At 36.7% G+C, this 17824-nt stretch overlaps 2 protein-coding genes and 1 non-coding gene across 3 annotated transcripts; 1 reads left to right on the forward strand and 2 right to left on the reverse strand.

The window, feature by feature from the left end:
• Positions 1-5422: 5422 nt before the first annotated feature.
• On the reverse strand, positions 5423-5495 carry TRNAF-GAA. Its single transcript has one exon. It is a non-coding gene; the product is annotated as a tRNA-Phe (tRNA).
• Positions 5496-6831: 1336 nt separating this feature from the next.
• Positions 6832-7734, forward strand: LOC113345000 (uncharacterized protein At3g17950-like). The gene is made up of 3 exons (XM_026588862.1): positions 6832-6852; positions 6956-7117; positions 7223-7734. Exons 1-3 carry the CDS (start codon positions 6832-6834, stop codon positions 7655-7657), a joined length of 618 nt encoding a protein of 205 aa, XP_026444647.1. The 3' UTR covers positions 7658-7734.
• Positions 7735-8406: 672 nt separating this feature from the next.
• Positions 8407-11110, reverse strand: LOC113345054 (putative E3 ubiquitin-protein ligase XBAT31). Its single transcript, XM_026588917.1, has 8 exons — positions 10755-11110; positions 10599-10658; positions 10438-10509; positions 10226-10347; positions 9984-10124; positions 9793-9900; positions 9301-9559; positions 8407-9094 (listed from the first exon to the last, which is right to left on the reverse strand). The coding sequence occupies exons 1-8, from the start codon at positions 10935-10937 to the stop codon at positions 8699-8701; spliced, it is 1341 nt and encodes a 446-aa protein (XP_026444702.1). The 5' UTR covers positions 10938-11110; the 3' UTR covers positions 8407-8698.
• Between the last annotated feature and the right edge of the window lie 6714 nt (positions 11111-17824).

The following is a 17824-nucleotide window of genomic DNA, read 5'->3' on the forward strand; positions in this document are numbered from 1 at the left end:
AGGTAATTCTGTAGAATAAAGAGGTATCTGTTTTTTAAGAAAGAAAACCACACTGAAGTAGAAATTTACTCAATCTGTCAAACCAAGCTCTTGGAGCTTGTTTAAGTCCATATAGAGCTTTCTGCAACTTGCATACATGATTAGGAAGAACCTTTCCAGCATAACCAGGAGGTTGAACCATGAAAACATCTTCAGAAAGATAACCATGCAGAAATGCATTCTTAACATCAAGTTGCCTCACTGTCTAGCCTTTGTATTGAGAGATAGAGATAATAATCCTTACAGTAGTTGGTTTGACTACTGGACTGAAGGTATCTTGATAGTCTAAACCTTCAACTTGGTTGTAACCTTTAGCAACCAATCTGGCCTTGTATCTGGCATTTGTACCATCTGCATTCCTCTTAATCTTGAAAATCCATTTACAACCAATCACATTGTAAGCAGAATGAAGAGTGACAAGTTTCCATGTGCCATTTTAAAGTAGAGCATTAATTTTTTCATCCATGGCTGCTCTCCATCTTGGATCCTTACATGCTTAAGTATAGCAAGTGGGAACTGTAATGTCTTCACACATACAGTTTGAACCTCAGAAGCATAAACTTTTGGTTTAGTGATGCCCATTTTGCCTCTTGTAGTCATTGAATGATCATTCACTGTAACTGCAGGGACTGATGTTGGAGAAGGAACTGAAGTGGATAAGTCAGGAAATTGATGCAGATCATGTAGTGGAATATTAGCATCATTTGAGATTGCTGATGCAGGAGAGGAAGCAACTGAAGTAGAAGAAGGCTCAATAGATGCACTTGTCAATGTTGTAGAAGTAGTGCTTGGTTGCTTAAATATATGTGTATATGGAAACTCAGACTCATTAAACTTAACATCTCTAGAGATTATAATCTTGTTAGTCATAGGATTGAAACATCTATAACCTTTGTGAAGATGGTTGTATCCCAGAAAAATGCACCTGACAGATCTTGGTTGTAGCTAGTGATTGTTGAAAGGTCTTAAAAATGGACAACAGGTACAACCAAAGGTCTTCAAGAAAGTATATTCATGCTTCAGATGAAAAAGACACTCTAATGGAGATGCATTGTGTAAAGTTGGTGTGGGTAGCCTATTGATGAGAAAATTAGCAGTCTCAAAAGCATAAGACCAAAAGGACATTGGTAAACCAGCATGAGAGAGCAGTGCTAATCCTGTTTCTACGTCTGTGTTTCCTTTCATCTTTGCCATTTTGAGCATGAGTATGAGGACAAGAAACCCTATGTCCCATGCCACAATAGGTCAGATAAGAAGATACATTTCTATATTCACCGCCCCAATATGACGGAATGTATTTAATCTGTCTACCAAGTAGATTCTCCACATGAGCTTTAAATTTAATAAATGTGGAAAAAACTTCAGATTTGTAAGCTAAAGGATATATCCAAGTGAATCTACTATAATAGTCAATAAAGGAAACATAATACTTGTATCCATTAATAGAACATAATGGGGATACCCATACATCAGAGTGAATGAGTTCTAAAGGACCAAATACATCATTATTTGTTCTAGATGGAAATGGTAAACTATGACTCTTAGCTACTTGAAAATCATGACAAACAATAGTGGATAAATGGTCATGAATGACATTGTCTACAGATGCTAATACATGCTTCAAAGTGTGATAGGCTGGGTGACCAAGTTTGTGATGCCAGTTGGAAGTAGCAGTGACATCAGACTGGAAGGTTTGTTTAAGTTGATCAACAATGAACTCCAAGTGATAAAGACCATCCTTAACATGACCATGAAGAAGAACCTTGTTTGTAACCATATCCTTCACAAAGAATTCATTTGGATAGAATTCAAATAAACAGTTATTTTCTTTGGTAAATTGATGCACAGAGATTAAATTCTTTGTAATAAAAGGCACATGAAGAACATTTGACAAAACAAAAGTTGTATTAGAAATTGTAAATTTAGAAGTACCAACATGAGTTATGTGCAAACCTGAGCCATTGCCAACTCTCACTTGATCTGTTCCCTGGTATTCAGAATGCAAACCTGAGCCATTGCCAACTCTCATTTAATCTTATTTTTATTAGATAAAGGTCCCAATAAAATATATTAAAATCTTATAAATACCCCACGACACCCATACAAATAGTTTCTTTTTAATTTATTAATGAGGGTCCCATTTTTTTTTATCCTAAACTACTTCCAAAATTCTTTAAATTGGAGTGGATTCCGATAATTGTGGTGTTCAAACCCTACCTCCGCAATGGGTGGGAGCATGAGAACCGGCATATATACCACTTGATGATTATCTAAGGGCCCACTTATTACGACATATATATTATTTGAAACTACCATTGTGAGAAAACGAGTTTGCCATGCCATGTTATTCCTATTGCATAGGAACCGACCTAAATACTGAGTGAATATATTTTATGCAATAAGATTACTCTAGTAAATGTTGAAAAAATAAAGGAGAGGCCTGTACGTGTTGTCGCGTCAGATTCGAAGTTTGTCGAATGTTGGGTTCGTGTCAAGCTTTTTGATGTGCATCTTGAACACTATTCTGATATCTCTTATTTTTTAGTTCAGCATTTTGTTCATGCTCATAAAATGAAAATGTGAAGGAAGGTGAGACCTTCTTCTATAGCTACAAGTGGTTATTTAGTGGTTATTTGGTTACATATATACATGAAATATATTAGTTTCATATCTAATACTTAACCAATTAGTCACGTGTTGTTCCTTTTTACTTCGATATTTTCTTAGTAGGTACGTATGATCAGGAACTATATTAATCGGGATATGTTTTTGCAGTATTGCAACTATCTGTATTTTGTGGATTCTTCTTTGTTGAAAATGGTCACGGATGGTATGGTGGAAGCGCCGTGTTTGAATGATGTACTAAAATCAAGTGGCAAGCTCCAAATACATGTTAAGATCCTTCAGAAACAAAAAAATGTAAGGCTTAAGAGTAGTAATGTACAGGACATGCAGAAAATGACTGCAAAAATGATTATTGATTATCAAGAGTGGTCAATTAATAATATTCCCTTCCTTTTAACATTATTCTTTTGGCCTCTGCATGTATTGACTGCACTAGCTGATAAACTTGGCATAAAATGCTTAATTCTGTGGATTATCGTTGTTGGGCACACATTCCTCCCTCCATATTATCATTGCAATTGTACGAGTGAATTCATGAGTCTAATAAATGAGAAATATGAGGTGAAACCTCAAGTTGTGGAGTGCTACTTGAGAAACTAGGAGGATGAGGCTAACTAATTTTAATATAGAGACCCCCTTTTCCTTTAGAATTTCAATCCACGGCCGAGACAAAGCTAATTTGATCGGACTATCAAAACATGCTGGGATTACTTCCACGGCCGAGAGAAAGCTAACCATAACCTAGCCATATACATACCATACTTAACGTGTTTGGAATTTTATGAAAGTCCAAATTCGATTTGGAAGTCAAATACATACCATATTAGAACTTTTATTCTAAATTAATAGATACAAGAAGAAGATAACCCCACATATTTTATGTGAAAGTAAAAGGAAAAAAAATAAATGTGTGTGAAAATAAAAAGAATAAAAAAAAAATATTTAATAAAATTCGCACATATTCCCTAATTATTCTCCACCTATTTAACGTATACGCCCGGTCACACCGAATCAAAGATACATCGCCACGGGGCGGGGAGAAGCACGCGCCCAACAATTCGAAAATGCATTTCCATAGGGCGGGGCGAAGCCCCGCGACCCACCAAATTAAACGAAAAAAATGTCCGATACGTAGCACGGGCACAAATCTAGACAAATAAAGCTCCCACGTTGAACAGTGAGAAAACCCTCGCTTCTTATTCTCTGAAATAGGTCTTTTTAGAATTTTGTGAAACAAGCGTTTTGGTAAGGACACTTGGAAATGTATAATTGGTTTAAAAGTTTCTTAACTTAACGTGTTTTGGAATTTTATGGAAGTCCAAATTCGATTTGGAAGTAGGATACCTGCCATATTATAACTCCCTTTTCCAAGTTAATACATATAAGAAGAAAAAAACCTACATATTTCACACATAATTTATGCGAAAATAAAAGAAAAAAGTAAATATACACGAAAATGAAAAGGAAAAATTTAATTAAATCCACGTTCTCTATCTTCTCTCGACCTATTTAATGTATCCGTCCCGCTACACCAAATCAAGAATACATTGTCAAGTTGGGACGAAGTCCCGCACACACCAAATTAAAAATGCATCTCCATGGAACGGGACGAAGTCCCATGACACACCAAGTCAAAAGAAAAATGATGGCCGGTACGTAGCACGGGCACAAATCTAGTTGAAATTAAAAAACTTATCTCGGTCATGAACCGAGACAGAAGATCTTGGTCGTCTCCGCTCAAATCGACTGCAATTGGCTTAACTACTTACACCATGTACATACCAAACTATGGATGAAGGGCAGCAACAAAGATTAAAGTAATAGCTCAATTCATTTTAATGTTTTTTATTTTGATTAATAAGAAAGAATTTAGTCTAAACACCCCCACTTTACGCTTTACCGCAGTATTACATATAGACTTACAGTGACACCAACATGATTTCTTTTTAAATTATTTCATTATTACAATGTGAGATTAGGCATCGGAAATCTTGACGCGCACACTTTCTCGCAACGAGCATTGAGACACTCTTCCACTCGCTGAGGAGTAGCATTGTCGATGCAGTTCACGATCCCACAACCAAACTTGCAGTTATCAATAGCGGAAGAAGTACGGACTTTATTTGGAGAATCACCCATCATGAAATGACATTCTATAAAACATAGAGGACAACAAACATAGAAAGGAACATCACCCATACTACGCTTTGAACATAAATCCATGCATGACTTCCAACACCCCGCTGAACTCTCTCCTGCAAACATTCCCAACACTAAGATCATCACCATCAAGAAATACATCTTCAAGTTTTTGCCCTCCATTTTTGCAAACGACTAAACTCTTAATTCTAGCTTCTTCTTTTTCTCTCGATAGAAACTTATTTCTCTTTAAAACTTGGTTGGAAGGAGTTATACAATGAAGGACGAATTTATAGGATTCCAGCCTAATTCATGACATATCGACATTAAACGTAAATCATGATCCATGCCGGCACCTGAGATGCCATATTGTTTCCATTTTATGCTAGTCGGAATCTGCATGATGAGCTAACAATTTTGCATCCCTTGCATGACCCTCATATATATGCCTTATAATGCCATCAATGTTGTCATAATGTCGCTCTTTCTATTTCTAATTTCAATTCTTGCCATAAAATAAAAAGTTCAATTTAAATTTACAGCTAATAAACGGCCTGGAAGATTCTTCCTGCTGTGAAAATCAGTTAGCTTGCAAAAATTGGCAGGGGAGACAAAAAGATGCGGTGAGCGTGGATCGAACACGCGACCTTCAGATCTTCAGTCTGACGCTCTCCCAACTGAGCTATCCCCGCAAGTTGATAGTGAAGTGAAAATTCTTACTTAGTATTGTATCCCCGGTTACTTTGCACGCATGACACAGATTTTTGCTTCAGGCCAGGGTGGTACGCTTGAGTGACGTGGAATATTTTCAGTATGAGACAAATTTTAGGCGACTAGGCATGTTAAGGAATAAAACACCAATGACATATTTGAAGTCACAATGGTGGATCATGGGTCATGGTGTTGATTTTGGATCACAGTGTATGATTTGATCTCTTAAATTTTCTATTTCATCTTATCGGGGACAATTCAATCATGTTACAGGAGATTTAAGTTGAGTGCGCCATTATCTGGACGTGACAAGATGCTCAAGTTATTCCCTATAAGTGCTAAAAAGAAGTAGTTTTCGTCAAAACTCCACCTATACAACGTAGCATGTGGCTGATTAAGGTCCAAGAAATTTCTTGATTAGTTCCATATTTGCTCCGTCTATCTAGCAAATATTGCAAACTCACTCAGCGCTGGAACTTCTGGCAACCAGCAAGAGGTGTGCCATATTGCATGGGTCAGATCTCGAATGGTGGGGGAATGAAAGCGTCAAGAACTTGCAGGATTCAACAAAAAAACCCATTAAAACTGGAGCTACCAAAAACATCAAGAGCATTAGTTTATTATTTAGAGAATACAATATTACTAATTATGATCAGAGAAGTACATACGACTCGAACACCGCCATCAGAGAGATGACTCGAGCACCGCCGACACTCTACGGTCATCTGTATTGTACTATTATAATGCAACGGTTGTCATCGATCTGTGTATTCGAAATCTAACACATTAATTACCCATTAATCTATAATTAACAGTACGTCAACCTTGTCATTTAAACCACAGAAAAAGATTGAAAGACGAACTCAACATACATCTCAAACTGAGATCTTAAACACATAGCCGTGTGCACCACAGAATAATCCTCCAACAATTGTTTATTTCCATTGGGGTTCTAAGATTTTTCTTTCCAGGAAAATCCAACTATTCCATTATAAATGCAACTACACTCACTCCCCCCCTTCCTTGTTCTTCTCACTCTCTCTCTCACACACACACTGAACAAAGCTGTTTCAGTGTCTTCTGTCAGTGTTTTAGAAACCAATAAGAAGTGACAGTTCATTCCTTTCTTCACTCAATCAATCAAACTAGTACATTTTTCTTTGTTTCAGTAGTACTGAAGTGGTTGTACATATTCTAGCTAGGTATATATATTTGCTACACCTTTATTTCTGTGTGGAAGTGACAACTCTCATTGTGAATCATCAAGACATCAAGTACTAGTACTGCATCCAAATAGACCGATACAGCAACAAACATATGGCTCATGCCCATCACCAGGTATTGCATCATTTTTCACTTGCAAAAACAAAACAGTGTACTACTGTCCATTTCTACAGTTTTGGGATCTTGATTATTGATTTCTGAATAATGCATGCAACAGGAAGATGGTTGGCCATTAGGTTTGCAACCATTAAATGCAATAGTAGGTTTGGTACGAAATCATCATGATGCTGCTGTTTCAGCTAGGTCTATGTCATTCAATACATTACTCACTTTCTCACCAAGTACTTCTACTGTCTTCTCATCAGACGTTGATACTGAGGTTAGTGGTACTACTTTTCTTTGTAGCATCAAAACATTGACCCAAACAGAAAAATCTTGATTGACTCATTATAGGTCCCCAAATTTAACAGTGTTTTATGTTCAGTCGACAGGGTCATTCTTCCCTGACAAGAGCACGACACTTGGGAGTTTAATGGGTGTGTCAAGTATTACAGATCTCTCCGGAAGGTCACTTACTGGAAGAAGATCACTGATGGAATCATTCAGATCAGTGAAAGACAACAACAACAATAACAAGATGAAGTCACAGAAGAAATATTGGTTGTTTTCTTTATTATGTGCAAAACCCATTGCTGCTGATATTGATCATAATAATAAGACTGTACAAACCAACACTCAATCTTTAGCACATTTTCTTGAAGTTGAAAGAAAATTAGCAAATTCTTCTCTATACAATATTGATGGTCATATTGCTGCACATCCTCCTCATCCTCGATCACAATCAAGCCATTGTCTTGGTTCATCAAATGTTAATGGATTTCCATTGTCATCATGCATTTGTGGGGTGCCCACAAATTGAAATATCATGTCCTTTCTTCTTCTTCTTCTTCTTTTTCTTCACTGAAAGTGAAAATTTTGAAAGAGATGGAATTCACTAAGATTTTTTGGGTGATTTTTTACTCCACTATTCCTCCAAGTGAGAATTCCAACAAACACTGTAATCTTCGGAATAATAAAAGTTTGTTTATTTGATCTCTGACTTCTTCTCAGCATGAAACTTCAGTATTTCAAGATTTATAATTACAATAATGAACAAATTTCTGTCCTCATTAAAGTCTCATGTCTGGTGAAAGATTCTTATTGTTTGTCTTCATGTTCATGGAACTTAGCTCTGGGATGCTTTCATGTGTCAGGGGTTTTGGTAGTGACCCATGCATGAGTGCAGTTTTGGAGATATTTTTTGTGCAGATAAATTATCCAGTTTTCCATGGAGGATCATCTTGAGAGACCCATCAGAGCAGGTACCTTATCTTGCAAAAACAATTGCTAGATCAATAGGTCTCTTTTTAGAGCTCAAAAAATGCTTAAAGAATCTTGCAACATAACTTATAGGTGCCTTTGGTTCTCTCCAACAGAAAGAACCTTACAATGTGGCAACTCATATGCCGGAAAAGCTAAAATAAATTGAATCACAATGCAGATTTTAAGTCACAATGGGTCACAAGGAAACATATGAGGCAGATTTTGGGTCACGGGGCAAATTTTACATCGGCACACAGTTGTTTTCGAAGTTAGATCGAAGGAAAGCATTGAAATTTTGAAAGCTTGTTTGCAAATGCTTGCATTGATAGAGTGCTACATTCTGCATTCAATAAATAAGAATTTGTGTTACCACAGAAATTTTCAATCATTTTTCAAGGTGTAAAAAGATCACATCTTTAAGATTCAAAGACTCTTGAACTACATTCATCAACTCTAATTTTTGAATACCATCCTAATGTTTATTCTGAATAAATCTCCATTTCCTTTCTGCTCATTTTAAGAGATTCCCGAAAATCTACCTAGCAGATGGAAATGGTTTCCTATATAATATATGTACCCACCCAACTTTTGGGTCTTACTAATCAATAGGCTTATCGACAGGGTCATCACTGGCATCGGCAACTTTCCCTGAACCACGTGTACCCATTTTTGTGAATGAACCCAAGCCTGAGATACCCATGAAGCTACTACTTTCTTCACTGAGGGTAAGGGATTTCCTTGATTTTGTTGGCTTCGAGGAGTTGAGATCAATATCTAATTCATCACCAGTTTTTGTCTTCGCCACCAGTAATTGAGAAATGTTGCTTCTGCAAAAGGGGCAGACTGGGATGGGAAGGAATGTGGTGTTCGGGTTGGGTTTGTTGTGGCAGCATAGGGCCAGTGTGCAGTGCGCACACATTTGGTGACCGCAGCCTTGAACTTCAATCGTGCAGACTTGATCGAAGCATATGCAGCATAATTCAGCTTCGCTGATCTGCAATGAGGCAACGGACAAATTATCCTTTCAATTCAGCTAATAGAATCTAACGCCAACTCTCAATGAAAGCAAACATAGCAGCTTATTTTACTTACCAAAAAAAAAGAATCTAATGCCAACTATAACCAATTTCGTTGCGGTTTAAGATACTACAACCCTGGACATTCTAAATTTATAAGTTGCCACTGGAAGAAATTTATTACCTCAGAGAGATTATCATCAATCTCAGCATCAGAATGAGATGGGGATGGAAGCGAGTATGGTGTTCCTTTAAATATATTCTTCTCCCTCTCCTTATTAGCTTCAACAAGAGCCCTCTCTAGAAGAACCTTGGCATCTGGATTAAGCTCACTTATGAATTTCAGAGGTGAAGGCCAAACAAGAGGCTCTGCTGCTGAAGGGTTTAGCAATGCAGCACATGCTCCATGTTTATATTTGACTGCAACTAAGTATGGAATTCTTCTGCGCATAACCAAACCAAAAATGTCAATGATACACATCCAATCCCAACCAAGAATTTGAGTCGTCCATAGATTGTTTAGGTAAATTAAATTCCATACTGAAGAATAGGCAAAAAAAGGAACAATTTTATTTACTTTTTTAAAATCACAACTTAACTTCTTCAAATGCACCTCTAGTCATGATATGCACACTGAATAAATCAAAATCAGAATCAAGCAAAAAGAAAAAGTTACCCAGAAGAGTCTCTTTGCAGCCGATCTGCTCCCCAAGCAAGTAACTCTCGGATGCAATCCAATGAACCACCACGGGCCGCCAAATGAAGAGGAGTACTCCCAGGGCAACTGCAATTAGCACTCCATCAATCTCAAAGATGATCCAATCAAAAGAAATTCCAAAAAGACAACATTTCTACACCAATATTTACCCGTATCCACTGGTAGAAGCACAAGCAAGAGATCCACTGTCCAACAAAATACGAACACATTCAGGTCGTCTTTGACGAGCCGCTAAATGCAATGGAGTTGCACCTTTACCATCTCTAACATTTACAAATCTTGCAAATCCCCTGTTTTCATTTTAACCCCAATTTAGCCAAATCATCCAAAAAATTTCCCTAAAATCAAATACATTTCTAAAAATGGTTAAAAAAGCAAAAGTAATCCATACCAAGAATCTGCAACTGGGGTCGACTGGGCTGCCGAAAGAATGGCTTGTAAGCAATCAGAATGACCATAATAAGCAGCATAATGTAAACAAGTTCTTCCACTTAGTGAATCAAACATCAGTATCTGATCAAACATCATAAACAAATCAAAATCAGGCTCATTTTCAACAAAAGTTACAAAAACAGAACACCAAAAAGTGTCATTTTAACATACATTGGCTCCTGCTAGAATCAACATCTCCACACATTCAATCTTTCCGTGCATTGCTGCCAACATTAATGGAGTCTACACCAATCAAAACAAAACAAGTTAAAAAAACAAAACAAACCCCAAAACAGAACTTATCGTATCATCATCAAAACAGAGATCCTTACTTGTTTATTCCGATTCAGTATATCTGGATTAATTGATTTCCCCAACATCATGGAAACAATCTGTAACAAAACCCCATTAACAAAAAATCAGGAAAAAAAAAAGATCCTCTCACAGACAATTTCACAAAGAGTTAAACTGCAGCTAGTGTCTTTTACCTGGATCTGACCATTAGCAGCAGCAATATGAAGAGAAGAAAGTTTATCACAAACAGTAAGCTGATGTATCAAACTTGGGTTTCTTCTCAAAAGACTCTCAACACATTCAAAATCACCAATTTTAACTGCATTAAACAACCCACCATCATCACTATTTCTGGTACAACTTAATCCTTGACCCATTGTTCCCCAAAACCAGCAAATCCCTTTATAACTTCTCCCTCTATCCTCTTCCTCAAATGTGTTTGATCGCTAGTAGTACTACCACCATCTTCTTCATCAAGAAGTGGTGGTGCTTGTGGTGGTGGTGGTGGATCATTTGATAAAAGGTGATTGATTGCTTTATGTAAAGAAAGAAGAAGAAGAAGAATAGAAAGAGACTCTTGGAGTTCGGACGGGCAGGTTGACCGAGATTAGAAGATAGAGATAGAAGTGAGAAACGGGCAGTTTTAGGTCAGATTTAAATATTAATATTTGTCTGTTCAACTTCCAGTTTTTTTTTTACTGACAGTAGATCTACCGGTTGTTCATAAGTGACAGTTTAATTTTCAGAAATTACTTGTTTACCCTTAGACACTCCGGTAACATGTTCCTCAGGGTGTTAAAATTGTATCCGGCATTAAATTGCACACAAGAATCGACAATGTCACTAGTTGACTGATAGGATTCGGCAAACCGATGGGATTTGCAAAATTTCATCCTTAGCTCTAACTCATGTCCAGTATTTGAGGCACTTTAAAACCGTATTAAACAAGCTTATGCTAAAAATTAATAGTCACCCAACTAACAAGCATTCTAAGAATGATGCATTTTGAAACTACTTTGGTGAGAAAAGAGTTTACTTAAGAAAGTTAGAGAAACTTAACAGCCTTGTCTTGTAAAAGAAGCAGGTTTAATTTGGATGCATGTTAAGTATGTAAATTTCCAATTTTTGAGTTTTGACAACGGTAAAATATTGAGTGATGACACCAGCAACTTGAAATACATATATGATTCCGCAAATACATATATGTGTTTAAAGATGGAATGATTATTTCCTTATGCCAAAGTTATATAACTCATATTTTATAACGATTTCATTTTTCTTTTTCGGAGAGTTTGACTCTCCTTTGAGTAAATCCTATGGGAAGTAGGATACTAATTCAAAATGAAGCAATGTACTCGAAAAGACCTAGTTTTCTCTCACTATTGAAGTACAGAAAGTATACTATCTCCCAAACTCATTCGCACACTACTTAAAGTGAATTTTTATCTAAAAATCCTCACTAAGCACCACATATTTAACCGCTTGGAAAAAGACACTAAATTACAAAAAGAATAACAAAAATGAAATAAACTAATAATAATTGGGGGACTAGGTGAAAATCTTCACTTGAGCTACATCAGATATCGCATGCTGCTTGTGCCTCACCCCAGGTGAAAATTCATTATCTTTTTTTTATCTAAAAACACTTCATAAAGGCAGTTTGACTTTGTTCCTACTATGAACTTAACAAACATGAAAAACGGATGGACAAACCAACAAATTTGTTGGTTTGTTGAGTGGGGACAATCATTAGCCACGCGCTTATTTAAGAGCCGCGTGGATGGAGTAAACCTGCCAGCGGGTTCAACAAAACCGCCAGCGCGTGAACATAAACTGCCAGCGAGTGAGACTAAACCTCCAGTGATTAATCTACATCTGCCAACGGCTACATCCCAATTTCACAATCCCACGACTCTTACTCTTTTCACTATAAATTAGGTCATTTCATAATAAAACTCACACCTTCTACATCTATAACTCGAAATTTCACAATTTCATACCATCTTAATACTCATTTTTCCTTCATTTTAAGCACAACTACTCATATCTTCTCAATCTATCAAAAAACAATATGGAATTCCCCTCACAAATCACTTTTCTAACAAATATGGAATTCCCCTCGCAAGGATCACAACAACAAACGCAACAATCACAACAAGAAACACAACAATCACAACCAAGAAACGTTAGAACTCGTGGTGCCAAGTATATGATGGATGAAGACGGATCAATTTGTAGGAATTATGTATTATTTACATTAGATCAAATAAATTACTGTTACCAAGAAAATTATACATTTTATGGAAAGACTTTTCAAAAAAATTGTGAAAAAACCGGTAACATCAATCATCATGATGGCGACTGGTTGTTCCATCGTTTTCACGCAATTTCAGCATCCTTTAGTGAATATGTATATTCGATCATGCAAATATGGCGCGACAAAAATAGTGGTGAAGGTCAACCGGATGCGGAACAAAGATGTCGGGAAGAGTGGCAAAGATCCCACACAACTGGTTTCCAATTTGAATCTTATTTCACTATTCTGAAAGTGCTTAACAAGTTTAATCCCTACTTGTTGGAAGGTAATCAAGTGCATGTAAGATCACCACATGGTCCAATCTCACGGGATTTACAAAATGGTGGGCCTGCTTCCTCACTTGAAGGAAGTGGAACTCCATATGTCGGGTCTCCAAGTAGTCAGGAAAAACACAAATCCAATCTAAACGTTAACGCCAACGTCAAGAAAAGAAGACGAGGAGGTCAGAAGGCTGGAAAAGCAGCGAGAGACGCATCCCAAAGAGCAGCAGCGGAAAGAGGTTCAAACGAGTTCAACTATTCTGAGCACGGGAATTCGAGCAGAAGGTAGAACAAGATAGAAGCAGTGATTGTGGCATTGCGATAAACTTTGAAAAAGTCGTCTTTCGCGAGAACAACACAACAGGGATTTTAAGATGAACAAGCTACTCTCGATAAACACTTCAAAAATGAATGAACGGCAACTTGTTGTATGGATTAGGAAAATGGATAAGACGGAACAACCTGAGAATGTGGAAGATGAAGACGAAGCCGATGCCGATGATGCCGCGAAGAATACGAAGATGAATACCGTCTTTATTAGATGTAACTGATTTTAATTCTTATTTAGTAGTTAAGTTTAATTTAAATGTAATGGTTCAGTTAAAATTAATTTTAGTATAATTTCCTTAACTTTAATTTTAAGTTTATTCTTAGTGCATAAAATTGAAAACAAAAAATATTAAATTAAACAACATTACATATAATATTAAAATATAAAACATTAAATTGAAAAACAACATCTGTCGGCCCCGGCTTTTCCCTGCACATCGTTTCTTGCTCCTTTTAAAGCCCAAAGGCGCTTAAGTTAGATTTTCTCTTAGTTGTCCATAAAGTTTTGGGTTCTGGATTATATCATTGGCAAGTCTATATTATCTTTCCAGACGACCATGTAGCACCACAAGCCTCGGCCTCAAATCTTTATATGGAAAACTAGTCCAGGTTGGGTCACGTCTGGTTTCTTCAATGACCATGTTATCTAGAATGATGCAAGTCAGCATAATTTTGTTCATTTCTTGAAGATCAAACAAGTGTGCCTGCCCAGCTATGATGGCGAACTTCTTTTTCAGTGTGTCAAAAGTGTGTTCAACATACTTTCTGCATTTCATTTGTTGGGTGTTAATGTACTTCTTATCCTTCGAAGTCATCGGGCTAAAACCTGTCTGACTATAAGCTTGAACCATAATTGACCATTCTGGATAGATTATGTCTGCCATATAATAACCTTGAGTGTAGTCATAACCGCTGATGGTGAAATTACAGTGCGGCGCGATCCCATGCTTAAGATCTTCAAATGATGTGACTGATACAAAACGTTGAGATCGTTCCAAAATTACAGTTGATTTTGGATAATGAGGCTTATATTGGCCTGCCCATTCAACCGGACACGAATACCACGTCCAGTGCATGCAGTCAAGACTACCTAGTATTCCTAGAAAACCCCTCGTGGTGTTATCGGTAGTGATTCTTTGAACATCTTCCTGAGTACGCTTTCTTTAAAAAGTTGGACCAAAATGCTAGACTATCGTTTCGCAAAACAACTTGAGATACCTAAAGGCAGTTGTTTTCCCAATACAGATGTAATCATCTGTTTAATCCGCCGGTACCTCGTAACATAGTATACAGAGGGCCGTTGTAACCTTTTGTTCGAGACTAAAGCCCCACATATGTCGTGCATCATACTGATAATTAAATAAAGGTTGTACCTGACAAAGATCGGCAATAATCATATACGTCAAGTTGCGGCCCATGCGGAATCGTCGTTGAAAATCTTCATCGGAATAGACAAAATCATGATTAAAATAATAATGCATCATCATGTCGTGGAAAGATTTTGATCTCGCCACGTCCATCTTCTAGTTATAACTTCATGTGGCTCTAAAGGCTTTGGTATGATCACGGTTTGTAATTGTAACATAAAATTTTGCACCTTCTATCTTGAATTGCATCTTCATCCATTTGATGCAAAATATTCATATATATATTTCTTCCTCTTCTTCATACAAGATTCCATCCATCTCCATATCTTCCTCAGAAGAACCAAAATCAGGATCCATGATTGAAAATCGAAAGCGATTGAAGTTAAGAAAAGATTGATCTGATGAAATATTGTTGTGAATTTGTGAGAGAAACTCGATTAGTACTTATAGGGGTAGAAACTAGCCGGTTCCAGTTACCGTTTAAAAGTAATCGTTCACTGTCTTAGTTAACTCGCCAGCGATTTCTACACATTCGCCAGCGGTTCTTGTAAACCCGCTGGCGGTTTTTTTTCTTCCGCACATTTGATGATGATCAACCGCCCGCTGATTTCCCATATTGCAAAAACATGTTTGTTTATCCACTTGGCCCAACAAAAAAAATTTGTTGATTACCATATGAATTATTTTTATAAGAACGGGCACCTGACTCAGCTGGTCATCCTCGTTTCCCAAAGTTCCATGCGTTTCAGGAGGTCTCAGGTTCGATCCGTCAATGACGTTATATTGCAGATATTAATGTGGAAGGTAGAGTTAGTTTGCACCCCTTGTGACACAATCTCATCCCCCATCCGCTTCGGCTCCTTTGACTAGGTTACCCATGAGGCTCGCTGGTAGGCTAGCACGGCAACATGTTCAATTAATGTAGTAGTATGTCGTTGTAGCTTAGCTTGTTAGGCTTCCAACTAGTTTCATGTAATAATCATTATCCAATAATATAATAATAATATTACCAACAATCAATATTTTAAATCATACAAAAATTTTGGTTGGTAACCTAATAACAAGTTGGACTCCAACTCTTTTTTGAATAGCAATGCATAATCTATAAAGTACCCCTACACTTCACTTTACACTAAGAAAGTGCCCCCGTCTTTTAGAAATTTGTTAAAGTACCCAGTTTTATTCAAAAGGAAAATTCAATCCAGTTAAAAGTCATATTTACTCCTGAACTACATCTCCTTGGAGGGGAGGGTAAATGATCCGACGATACTGAAAACGGTGTAACGATCCTGAACCGGGCTCGACGAACCTGAAAGCGTTGTCACGATCCTGAACCGAGCTCGACGAACCTAAAAAAATGTCGTAGAAGGTCGATTTTCTTCCAACCAAAAACCCCAAAACACTTGAAACGATGAACCTTTTTTGGGGAACCGGAGTCGACGAACCTGAAAATGATATATAAAATCAATGTGGCAATAAGTAAAGGAAAAATATGTAAAGTATACTAGTCTTAACTAATACTGGATGGAAAAATTCGTGAAAGTACTTTAACGAATTATAAAAAACGAGAACAGTTTTTTAATGGATATATTTGTACGAGGGTACTTTATCAAAATCTCATAAAACTACCCAAACCGTTATTAACGTGATTGTTAACAGACTATCTCCTCCCTGTTTCCCATGGGAATTGCCCTTGCAGACTATCCCCTTCCTGCTTCCCATAGTGGGCAAAATACTCATTTGCTTCCTCTCTAATCCATTCGGGAAGTCTCATGGCCCTTGCTCCTCCAAGGATATCTTGAATTCTTGTTAGTTGTTACCCCTTCTATTGTGGATAGGGTGGGGGGCTCATCAAACACTGTTGAGGCCAAAAGCTATCTGGTTTTATCTAATGAAATCGATTCACAAAGCACAAGCAGATACTGTCGTGTGGGTCTATAAACGTGCTCGATCCCTATATGCACTGTTGTATAGGCCTACTTGGTTTGGTACTTTGCGCATCACAATATGTGCCCTACCAAAACCTCTAGGAAATGTAATGTTCATGTATCAATAACATTAGTTTGAGAAAGCCAATGATATTGCCTCCTTGGCTTCATCTACAAAGACACAATATTTTTGGGTTATTGGACTCTTTGATTTGTTCAAAATTAGTAATAAAATATGAAAGAAACTAAATACAAAGAATTGAGCAAAATGATAAAGATTCTTGAGAAATGTTCACTCAACAAATGGATCATACTAACAAGAATAAACAATTTTGTTTTATTTATTTTATAATAAAAAATTAGTATTTCTTTGGATTAAAAAATTCACTTTTCTTTAATTTCTTAGTATATCTTCAAATAAATCAATTTTTAAATTACATCTACACGAGCCGGATCACATGTATCTGATCAAATCATACAGCACTGGTTCACCAATTATCGTCAACTTTACATCTAAGATATATTTTTTGGCTGGTTAAAGGGTCTGCAGACTACATACAAGTGTTTACATTTTATTTTATTTTTTATGTCGTACGGGTTTAGATAAAGCCCCGACACAGTCCATATTGGACTGCAGAAAAATTAAATAAGATGATTAAAGGGCAAAGTAATTGAATATTTGAATTAAGAACAAGTAAAGAGGAAATGAAGCGATAATTGAGATTGATTTGGGCATGGTTTGAGACAAAAAAAAAATAATGTCAATAAAATGTACTTATAACACTCTTCTCTATAATTTAAACTAATAGGAGTAGTTAGTAAGAAGTTAAGACTTATTCTTAACATGGTTGTTCAGTTATGTGATGGTGAAATTTGACTTTGGTGTTTGTAAGGTTTGGACTTGGAGCTTAGTGAGGTAAGGTGTTTATCAATAGACCTGATTCTAGTGAGTGCTATAAACTATATGTAAGAAGGAGATTTCTTCTTCTACAAGTTAATAACAATAGAAAAATCAAATTTATTTGAGATTCATACTAATATGAAATTCAACAAATCAAAAGC

This window comes from Papaver somniferum, unplaced genomic scaffold (assembly GCF_003573695.1).
Source record: "Papaver somniferum cultivar HN1 unplaced genomic scaffold, ASM357369v1 unplaced-scaffold_80, whole genome shotgun sequence".
Lineage (NCBI taxonomy): Eukaryota > Viridiplantae > Streptophyta > Magnoliopsida > Ranunculales > Papaveraceae > Papaver > Papaver somniferum.